Here is an 11998-nt window from a genome sequence, read left to right on the forward strand (position 1 = left end):
GAAACCTTGAGACAAATGATCAGTTTTTAAGCCAGTGGCAAAATCGTAAATATTGAAGTTCGGGTAAAAATGTAATTTACCTAAAATCTTGGGGTATTAGTGTAATTTATCCTTTCCTCGGGGGCTAAAATGCAATTAAAAAATAGCCCAGGGACTAAGTTGCAAGGGCCTAAGTGCAAATTATCTGAAAAGTTTGGGCCAAGGTGCAATTTTTGAAACCTAAAAATATCTCCTCAAAATATCTCAAACTAAATAGTTAAAGTAACCAAATATAGCTAACTAGTTAAAGGTGTAATGATGGGATATGGAGAAAATCAATTAACCATGTGGGTGTAATGATGGGATATGTAGAAAATCAATTAACCATGTGGGAGTAATGATGGGAAATGTAGAAACTAAATTAACCATGTGGAGTAATGATGGGAAATGTAGAAAAATGAATTAAATCGTATGAGATGTAATGATGGAAGTGTTGAAAATGTAATTAAGCATGTGAGGTTCAAAATATCAAAGACACATGGCAAGCTTCCATTGGTCATTACAAAGATAAGATAAGAACACATGGATATAAATGATTATATGGGACACATGGCACCATTTGATAAGAACACATGGATAGAAATGATTATATAGGATATTTGGCAATGTGAACACTTGGGAGTCATGATGAGTCCCAAATAATTACATGACACGTGGCAGGTTATGATTTGTTGGATAATTCTATAAATAGGACCTTTGGGTGAGTTTTGGGTATTCCAAATCAATCGAAGCTAAGTTTATGCCATATTGAGAGGTGTAAAGGTGAAGCCTTAAACATTCAAATCTCATCAAACCAAGTTGAGGTAAGTACATTATGAACTATTTATGATGTTTAAGCATGTCCATGAACTATGTTATGTGGTCCCTCATATTATGTTATGTTCACGTAAGTTTCGGGACCGGTGCTCGGTAGCGCTATGCACGAGGGTTCTTACCCCTGCAAGTTGGTGGAACCTCTCATGTCTCCATATGATATGTTATGTTATGTCATGACTTGTTTAAATACATATGATGGTTCTCTTGTACTTACTGAGATTTGCGTAATCTCATCCCTTATATTTCCCTCCCAGGTGATTATGAATGAGGAGATCGGGAGGTGGAGCGTGGTGGATCAATGAAAAAGAATTTTTCAAGAATTTAAGTTTTAGTTTCCTTTTGAAACAAAGTTCTTGGGGTTGAACTCTGATCTTTTCTTATATGTATGCCAAAAAGCTGTCTTGGATTTTTATCTAATTTCAAGGAAGTATGAGTTTGGCTTTAAGCTCCAGATATTTTTATATATGTTATTGCTATAAAGCATCTTCGCGAAGTCTTTGTTTCTTCTGTTGAAACCATGTTTCCATGTCAAACTTTATATTTACACAAAACGTGCTTTGAATTTTTATTATGTTCTAAACTTTACTTAAGTTTATAGAAGTCTGGTTTCTCCAATTTTTCTGCGCTAAACCTTAAAGTTCGTTCGAATATTATTATTTATTGTTAAGCATGTAAGTAAGTTACGGGTGTCACATAGTGGTATCAGAGCAAGTTTTACTTTCCTGTAGACTGAAATTGTTTTGAAAGAAAATTTTGTACTTTTAGTAAAATTTGTAAGGAAATTCTTTCAAGGAAACATGAAAATCCACCACGTCCCGTTCAAGCTTCTGATCTCCGGGTAAGTTATAAGAATTGCTATGCTTATTCTTTATTGATACTATCTTCATGCAAGCCATATCCCCCTTAACTATGCAGTTATTCTCTCAAGCTATATTTATGAGCATATGTTGTTAAATGTATGCACACGTATGAAGCTCATGTTGGAATAAGTATGTGAGAGATATGATTCTTATTTGCCATTAATTAGTATGTGTTTTTCGCTAGTGATATTGCTCCAAACTCAAGAGTTTATGATTATAGCGAAAATACTTGTTTAGGAAGGGCTTATTAGAATGAAAGCAATTAGGAATCAAGTCCATCAAGAAGAGCTTGCATAATGAATCGTAATTAAACACAGATCTATTGTTGAGTTTATTGATATGTGTGATCGCGCTAAGGGCTTTGTCAAAAAGACCTAAACTGTCTAAGGCGAGCTTGGGACTTAAGTGGTCCACGTGACCCCCCTTCTTACCTGGAAGCTCCTTAGTTGCGTGTTATACATATTAGTATATGAAATGATGGACTAACAAATCATAGTTAATACGAAGTTCCACAATAGTACTCTTTATCCTTAAGGACCCTACATTCAGGAATTAATTATTCTTTTTCACATAAGGTTATGGAAACCCGTGCAAGAAGTGCCAATAGTAAGGGCAGGCAGCCGCAAAATGAGGCTAGTGAAACCAACAACCTTAACGGGCAGTTCATGCAGTTCATTGATGCCATCTGCAACATGACGCCACTTATCACACCACCAGTTGTACCTCCCCAAGAAAACCTAAGAAATAATGCTACCCTGGTTGAGCAGTTTTGGAAGCTTCAACCTCCAACTTTTGAGGGTGGGTTGGACCCTCTGGTAGCTGAAGATTGGATAGCAGCAATTGAACGGATCTTTAATCTCATAGATTGTCCAGACCCTAGGAAGGTAACTTGTGCTACATATATGTTACAACATGGAGCAAGGCATTGGTGGGATTCTACTGCCAGATCCCGACCCCAAGGACATGGGTGGACCTGGGATCAGTTCAAGGAACTTTTTCTTAAGAAGTATTACCCCGCTAACATCCGTAACCAGAAGGAAGCAGAGTTCCTCATGTTAAAACAAGGTAGCTTGACCTTAATTGAATACGAAAGGAAGTTTGATGAGCTATCACGTTTTACCCCAGCCTTAGTGGATACAGAACAAAAGCGGGCAAGGCGCTTTGAACAAGGGTTGAGAGATGATTTACGGCAGGCAGTCATAACTTTTGAGTTAGGCACGTATCATGAGGTGCTAGCTAAGGCCCAACTGGCGAACTTTAGAGAAAGCTCCAGCAGCAATAGCAAGCTATCGTAGTCTGGACCACTAGAAAAACGTAAGTGGGAGGATAAAGGTAAAGGAAAGCAGGATTATTCGAAGAAGAATAAAGGAGGCGATCCAACATCAGGGTATTATCAACTGAACCCAGTGTGTGGCAAATGTCAGAAGCGTCATACTGGACTGTGTCTCATGGGAACCAGGGCCTGTTACAATTGTGGTGAAATGGGTCATGTTGCCAAATTCTGTCCCAATGGTCATCTAAAGAAACAACAGCAACAACCATATCAACAAAAGCCAGGAAATCCCCCAAAGGGTCAAGCTAGGGTTTATGCTCTCTCAAGGCAAGAGGAGGATCAAGATCATAACGTATTCGCAGGTAACATCCTCATCTCTAGAATACCTGCTTATACTTTGTTTGATTCTGGTTCCACCCATTCTTTTATATCCCCTAAGTTTGCAAGTAAACTTAATGCACATGTGGAACATGTAAGTACTCCCTTAGGAGTAACGATACCCTCAGGAGGTATAATAAGCATGAATCATGTAGTAAGAACAGCTAAGGTGGAGGTCAAGGGAAATTTTTTAGAAACGACCTTATATGTCTTAGATATGCAAGAATTCGACGTGATTTTGGGAATGGACTGGCTTTCCAAGCACCATGCGACCATTCTATGCTTCGAAAAGGAAATAGTTTGTAAGTATCCTGAAGGGATAGAACTTTGCCTTTCAATGGCTGAGACAAAACACCTTCCTCGTGTCATTTCAGCATTAAAAGCTAAGAAACTATTGCAGTCAGAAGGATGTATTGGATTCTTAATGTCAGTGATGGTTAAGGGAGGAAAAGAATTAACAGTGAATGATGTTAAAGTAGTAAAGGACTTTCCAGAGGTCTTCCCTGATGACCTGACTGAAATGCCACCAGAACGAGAAGTAGAGTTCACTATTAATCTAGTGCCCGATTCCACACCTATTTCTAAAGCTCCTTATAGGATGGCACTAAAAGAGCTACACGAATTGAAAACCTAGTTAGACGAACTTTTGGGGAAAGGATTTATTCGACCAAGTGTATCCCCTTGGGGAGCACCGGTATTATTTGTCAAGAAGAAAGACGGATCAATGAGGATGTGCATCGATTACCGGGAATTGAATAAGATTACTATTAAGAACAAGTATCCTCTTCCCAGGATCGAGGACTTGTTTGATCAGTTACAAGGTGTACGAGTATTCTCAAAGATTGATCTAAGGTCAGGATATCACCAGTTGAGGATCAAATCTAGTGACATCTCGAAGACAGCTTTCAGAACTCGGTATGGTCATTATGAGTTTTTAGTCATGCCCTTTGGCTTGACTAATGCGCCTGGAGTTTTTATGGACTTAATGAATCGAGTTTTCTATGAGTACTTGGATAAATTTGTCATTGTCTTTATTGATGATATATTGGTGTATTCTCGAAGTGAAGAAGAGCATGAAAAACATTTGAGGGTTGTTTTAGGGATCTTGAAGGAAAAGAAGCTATTTGCAAAATTCAAGAAATGCGAGTTTTGGTTGGAGCGAGTGGTATTCCTTGGACATGTTGTCACAGCTCAAGGAATAGAAGTGGACCCCAGCAAAGTAGAAGCGGTATTATATTGGTCAAGACCAACCAATGTAACTGAGGTTCGCAGCTTTTTGGGTTTAGCTGGATACTATAGGAGGTTCATCGAAGGGTTCTCCAAATTGGCAGGGCCTTTGACACAGCTGACTCGCAAAGGTACTAAGTTTGAATGGACAGAGAAATGTGAAACTAGTTTTGAAGAATTAAAGAAGAGGCTGGTCAACGCGCCAGTATTAACTATTCCTGAAGGGTCAGAAGGTTTTGTTATTTATAGTGATGCGTCCAAACAAGGAATTAGATGCGTATTGATGCAAAAAGGTAAGGTAGTTGCATATGCATCAAGGTAGTTGAAGCGTTATGAGCAAAACTATCCTACACATGACCTAGAACTTGCTGCAGTAGTGCATGCCTTGAAAATCTGGAGACACTATCTATACGGAGGTAAATGCGATATCTATACCGATCATAAGAGCCTTAAGTACATCTTCACACAAAAAGAGTTGAATATGAGGCAAAGGACATGGCTGGAATTGGTGAAGGATTATGATTGTGAAATCCACTACCACCCCGGCAAAGCAAATGTGGTGGCTGACGCCTTGAGTAGAAAGAAAATGGGCCAAGTAGCAGCTTTGACATTACAAAAGCCTTTGTGGAAGGAGTTCGAGAGGTTAAGCCTCGAGATTGTCGCTATGCCATCTAATTCTAATGCTCATATGGCAGCACTCTCTGTCCGACCGACTCTTCGTGATCGAATTAAGAGCTATCAGAAGGGAGACCAATTCTTTGAGTACATCAAGGCTGAGGTTAATACTGAGAAGCGGAAGGACTTCACAATAGCTAGTGATGACACACTCTACTACCAAGGGAGACTGTGTGTGCCAAACTTTGAGGAAATAAGGCAAGAAATTCTAGAAGAAGCCCACTCCACTCCTTATTCTGTACATCCTGGAAGTACAAAGATGTATCGTGACCTAAAGGCAGTGTTTTGGTGGAGAAATATGAAAGAAGACATAGCTAAATTTGTTGAGAAGTGTTTGATATGTCAGCAAGTGAAAGCTGAGCACCAACGACCAGCAGGGTTACTGCAACCATTGGAGGTTCCAGAGTGGAAATGGGAACATGTGATGATGGACTTTGTTGTAGGATTTCCAAAATCAGTAACAGGACATGAGGCTATTTGGGTGATCGTGGATCGACTTACCAAATCAGCTCACTTCTTACCTATTCGGATGACATTTACAAAGGATCAGCTTGCACGACTGTATGTTAAGGAAATAGTAAGACTACATGGTGTTCCAGTTTCCATTGTATCGGATAGGGACCCGAGATTCACATCTAACTTTTAGAAAAGCTTACACAGAGCCATGGGAACCAAATTGAGTTTTAGTACAGCTTTTCATCCTCAGACAGATGGACAATCTGAAAGGACAATACAAACTTTAGAGGATATGCTTCGTATTTGTACCCTAGAATTTGGTGGACATTGGGAGAAACATCTACCATTAATTGAATTCGCATACAACAATAGTCACCATGCATCTATTGGCATGGCACCCTATGAGGCGCTATATGGAAGGAAATGCAGATCACCTGTTCATTGGAATGAAGTAGGCGAGCGGAAGATTTTGGGTCCAGAGATTGTGGAACAAACTGTACAAGCTATTGAAAAGATCAAGGATAGTATGAAGAAGGCTCAGGATAGACAAAAAAGCTATGTAGACAAAAGAAGAAGGGATTTGGAGTTTTCCATTGGTGATAAGATATTCTTAAAAGTTACACCCATAGAAGGAGTTTTACGATTTGGCAAGAAAGGAAAGCTTAGACCTCGATTTATAGGCCCGTTTGAGATCTTAAAGTGGGTTGGGAACGTTGCTTATCAGCTAGCCTTACCACCAGATCTCTTAGCAGTACATGACGTTTTTCACGTATCAATGCTCAGAAAGTATGTCCCCGACCCAACCCATGTAATAAAGCATCAACCATTAGAGATACAGCAAGACTTGAAATATGAGGAGGCACCAATAAGCATTGTTACTCGAGAGATACGAAGGCTTCGCAATAAAGATATACCGTTGGTCAAGGTGTTATGGCAACATCATTCAGTTGAAGAAGCAACATGGGAGCGTGAGGACGAGATGCGATCCAAATATCCCCAGCTGTTTGATGACGAGAAGTAAGGTAAATTTTCGAGGACGAAAATTTTTTTAGGAGGGTAGATTGTAACACCCGAGATTCTTAGACTGAGATATAATGTAATACTTGGGATTTTTAGCTTCTAATACTTGAGGAAATATGTCCTTTCAAGGGATTATAGAAATCTTGAGACAAATGATCAGTTTTTGAGCCAGTGGCAAAATCGTAAATATTGAAGTTCGGGTAAAAATGTAATTTACCTAAAATCTTGGGGTATTAGCGTAATTTATCTTTTCTTCGGGGGCTAAAATGCAATTAAAAAATAGCCCAGGGACTAAGTTGCAAGGGCCTAAGTGCAAATTATCTGAAAAGTTTGGGCCGAGGTGCAATTTTTGAAACCTAAAAATATCTCATCAAAATATCTCAAACTAAATAGTTAAAGTAACCAAATATAGCTAACTAGTTAAAGGTGTAATGATGGGATATGGAGAAAATAAATTAATCATGTGGGTGTAATGATGGGATATGTAGAAAATCAATTAACCATGTGGGAGTAATGATGGGAAATGTAGAAAATAAATTAACCATGTGGAGTAATGATGGGAAATGTAGAAAAATGAATTAAATCGTATGAGATGTAATGATGGAAGTGTTGAAAATGTAATTAAGCATGTGAGGTTCAAAATATCAAGGACACATGGCAAGCTTCCATTGGTCATTACAAAGATAAGATAAGAACACATGGATATAAATGATTATATGGGACACATGGCACCATTTGATAAGAACACATGGATAGAAATGATTATATAGGATATTTGGCAATGTGAACACTTGGGAGTCATGATGAGTCCCAAATAATTACATGACACATGGCAGGTTATGATTTGTTGGATAATTCTATAAATAGGATCTTTGGGTGAGTTTTGGGTATTCCAAATCAATCGAAGCTAAGTTTATGCCATATTGAGAGGTGTAAAGGTGAAGCCTTAAACATTCAAATCTCATCAAACCAAGTTGAGGTAAGTACATTATGAACTATTTATGATGTTTAAGCATGTCCATGAACTATGTTATGTGGTCCCTCATATTATGTTATGTTCACGCAAGTTTCGGGACCGAAGCTCGGTAGCGCTACGCACGAGGGTTCTTACCCTTGCAAGTTGGTGGAACCTCTCGTGTCTCCATATGATATGTTATGTTATGTCATGACTTGTTTAAATACATATGATGGTTCTCTTGTACTTACTGAGATTTGCGTAATCTCACCCCTTATATTTCCCCCCCAGGTGATTATGAATGAGGAGATCAGGACGTGGAGCATGGTGGATCAATGAAAAATAATTTTTCAAGAATTTAAGTTTTAGTTTTCTTTTGAAACAAAGTTCTTGGGGTTGAACTCTGATCTTTTCTTATATATATGCCATAAAGCATGTCTTGGATTTTTATCTAATTTCAAAGAAGTATGAGTTTGGCTTTAAGCTCCGGATATTTTTATATATGTTATTGCTATAAAGCATCTTCGCGAAGTCTTCGTTTCTTCTGTTGAAACCATGTTTCCATGTCAAACTTTATATTTACACAAAACGTGCTTTGAATTTTTATTATGTTCTAAACTTTACTTAAGTTTATAGAAGTCTGGTTTCTCTAATTTTTCTGCGCTAAACCTTAAAGTTCGTTCGAATATTATTATTTATTGTTAAGCATGTAAGTAAGTTACGGGTGTCACAATTGTGAATCATAAAGGGTGTTGTTTCTGAGGTTGCTGAGTGAAGATGAAGAATCATCATCAAAATAAATTGGAGAACAGGAAGCATCTGAATCATCAGAGAAGCAAGAAAAATGTGCAACAGAAGAAGGAGGAGGATGAGGCACATGCTTGCAATTGGAAATAAAGACCAGAAAAAATTCAATGGCAAAATCTGCCACCAGACCTTTAAAACGAGAACTGAGTGGTTAAAATAGCATGTTTGAGTTAAATAGGGTGAAATAGGGAATAGAGGACGAAGATGGTAATGTTGAGGAGGAGAAAGAAAATGGGAGGTCTGGTGAATAAAAAAGGGTGTTGTTTCAGAGGTTGTTGAGTGTTGACGAAGAATCATCACCCAAAGAAACTGGAGAACAGGAAGCTTCTGAATCATTAGTGAAGCAAGAAAATGTGCAACCGAAGGAGGAGGAGGATGAGGCACAGGCTTGCATTCGGAATTAAAGACTAGTCAAATTCCAATGATGAAATCTGCCACCAGGCCTTTAAAACGACAATTGAGTGGTGAAAATATCATGTTTGGGTTGAAGAGGGTGATGCGTTGAATAGAGGACAAAGATGGTAATGTTGAGGACGATAAAGAAAATGGGAAGTCTGATGAATCAAAAAGGGTGTTGTTTCAGAGGTTGTTGAGTTAAGACAAAGAATCATCATCAAAATAAACTAGAGAACATGAAGCTTTTGAATCATCAGTAAAGCAAAAACAATGTGCAACCGAACAAGAAGGAGGAGGAGGAGGCACAGGCTTGCAATCAGAATTAAAGACTATGCAAATTCCAATGGCGAAATCTATCACTAGGCCTTTAAAACGACAACTGAGTGGTGAAAATAGCGTGTTTGGGTTGAAGAGGGTGATGGGGGGAATAAAGGACGAAGATGGTAATGTTGAGGAGGATAACGAAAATACGAAGTCTGATGAATCAAAGAGGGTGTTGCTTAAGACGTTGTCGAGTAAAGACGAAGAATCATCATCAAAAGAAACTGGAGAACAGGAAGCATATGAATCATCAGAAAAGCAAGAAAAATGTGCAACCAAAGAAGGAGGAGGATGAGGCACAGGCTTGCATTCGAAATTAAAGACTAGTCAAATTCCAATGGCGAAATTTGCCACCAGGCCTTTAAAACGACAACTGAGTGGTTAAAATAGCATGTTTGGGTTGAAGAGGGTGATTCGACGAATAGAGAATGACTCGACAACTGAGTGGTTAAGAAAAATGTGCAACTGAAGAAGAAGACGACTCTACACCTAAAGAAGAAGAAAGAGGAGGAGGCACAGGTTGAAATCGTAAATAAAGGTCGGTAAAATTTTAACGGCAAAATTTGCCACCAGGCCTATAAAACGACAACTGAGTTGGGAAAATAGCATGCTTGATTTGAATAGGTTGAAATAGGGAATAGAGGAAGAAGATTGTAATGTTGAGGAGGAGAAAGAAAATGGGAAGTCTGGTGAATGAAAAAGGGTGTTATTTCAGAGGTTGTTGAGTCAAGACGAAGAATCATCATCAAAAGAAACTGGAGAAAAATAAGCATCTGAATCATCAGAGAAGTAAGAAAAATGTGCAATCGAAGAAAAATAAGGAGGAGGAGGCACATGCTTGCAATCGTAATTAAAGACTAGTAAAATTTTAATTTCAAAATCTCCCGCCAGGCCTTTAAAAATGACAACTGGGTGGTGAAAATAGCATGCTTGGGTTGAAGAGGGTGGTACAGGGAATAGAGGACGAAGATGGTAATGTTGAGGAGGAGAAAGGAAATGGGAAGTATTGTGAATCATAAAGGGTGTTGTTTCTGAGGTTGCTGAGTGAAGATGAAGAATCATCATCAAAATAAATTGGAGAACAGGAAGCATTTGAACCATCAGAGAAGCAAGAAAAATTTGCAATCGAAGAAGGAGGAGGAGGAGGCACATGCTTGCAATTGGAAATAAAGACCAGTAAAATTTCAATTGCAAAATCTACTACCAGACCTTTAAAACGACAACTGTGTGGTTAAAATAGCATGGTTGAGTTGAATAGGGTGAAATAGGGAATAGAGGACGAAGATGGTAATGTTGAGGAGGAGAAAGAAAAAGGGAGGTCTGGTGAATAAAAAAGGGTGTTTTAGAGGTTGTTGAGTGTTGACGAAAAATCATCACCAAAAGAAACTAGAGAACATGAAGCTTCTGAATCATCAGTGAAGCAAGAAAAATGTGCAACCGAAGAAGGAGGAGGATGAGGCACAGGCTTACATTCGGAATTAAAGACTAGTCAAATTCCAATGGCAAAATCTACCACAAGGACTTTAAAACGACAACTGAGTGGTGAAAATAGCATGTTTGGGTTGAAGAGGGTGATTCGGGCAATAGAGGATGAAGATGGTAATGTTGGGGAGGAGAAAGAAAAGTCGAAGTTTGATGAATCAAAAAGGGTGTTGTTTTAGAGGTTGTTGAGTTAAGACAAAGAATTATCATCAAAATAAACTAGAGAATAGGAAGCTTCTGAATCATCAGTAAAGCAAAAAAAATGTGCAACTGAAGAAGAAGGAGGAGGAGGAGGCATAGGCTTGCAATCAGAATTAAAGACTAGTCAAATTCCAATGGCGAAATCTGCCACCAGGCCTATAAAACGACAACTGAGTTGTGAAAATAGCATGCTTGAATTGAATTGGGTGAAATAGGGAATAGAGGACGAAGATGGTAATGTTGAGGCGGATAAAGAAAATGGGAAGTCTGATGAATCAAAAAGGTTGTTGCTTAAGACGTTGTTGAGTGAAGACGAAGAATTATCATCAATAGAATCTGGAGAAGAGGAAGCATCTGAATCATTAGAGAAGCAAGAAAAATGTGCAACCGAAGAAGAAGACGACTCTACATCTGAAGAAGAAGAAAGAGGAGGAGGCACAGGCTTGCAATCCTAAATAAAGGCCAGTAAAATTTTAACAGAAAAATCTACCCCCAGGCCTATAAAACGACAACTGAGTTGTGAAAATAGCATGCTTCAATTGAATAGGTTGAAATAGGGAATAGAGGACGATGATTGTAATGTTGTGGAGGAGAAATAAAATGGGAAGTCTGGTGAATGAAAAAGGGTGTTGTTTCAGAGGTTGTTGAGTGAGGAAAGAGAATCATCATCAAAAGAAACTGGAGAAAAATAAGCATTTGAATCATCAGAGAAGCAAGAAAAATGTGCAACCGAAGAAAAAGAAAGAGGATGAGGCACATGCTTGCAATCGTAATTAAAGACCAGTAAAATTTTACTTTCAAAATCTCCCACCAGGCCATTAAAAACGACAACTAGGTGGTGAAAATAGCATGCTTGGGTTGAAGAGGGTGGTACGGGGAATAGAGGACGAAGAGGGTAATGTTAAGGAGGAGAAAGAAAAGGGGAAGTATTGTGAATCATAAAGGGTGTTGTTTCTGAGGTTGCTGAGTGAAGATGAAGAATCATCATCAAAATAAATTGGAGAACAGGAAGCATCTGAATCATCAGAGAAGCAAGAAAAATGTGCAACCGAAGAAGGAGGAGGATGAGGCACATGCTTGCAATTGGAAATA

General features: G+C 38.6%; 2 protein-coding genes across 2 annotated transcripts; both read left to right on the plus strand.

The window, feature by feature from the left end:
• The first annotated feature begins 2293 nt into the window (after positions 1-2293).
• On the plus strand, positions 2294-3010 carry LOC127797265 (uncharacterized). The gene has a single exon (XM_052330043.1). It carries the CDS (start codon positions 2294-2296, stop codon positions 3008-3010), a length of 717 nt encoding a protein of 238 aa, XP_052186003.1.
• A 153-nt stretch (positions 3011-3163) lies between these two features.
• On the plus strand, positions 3164-4000 carry LOC127797321 (uncharacterized). The gene has a single exon (XM_052330165.1). The coding sequence runs from the start codon at positions 3164-3166 to the stop codon at positions 3998-4000; it is 837 nt and encodes a 278-aa protein (XP_052186125.1).
• The last annotated feature ends 7998 nt before the right edge of the window (positions 4001-11998 follow it).

This window comes from Diospyros lotus, chromosome 1 (genome assembly GCF_014633365.1).
Source record: "Diospyros lotus cultivar Yz01 chromosome 1, ASM1463336v1, whole genome shotgun sequence".
NCBI classification, from domain to species: domain Eukaryota; kingdom Viridiplantae; phylum Streptophyta; class Magnoliopsida; order Ericales; family Ebenaceae; genus Diospyros; species Diospyros lotus.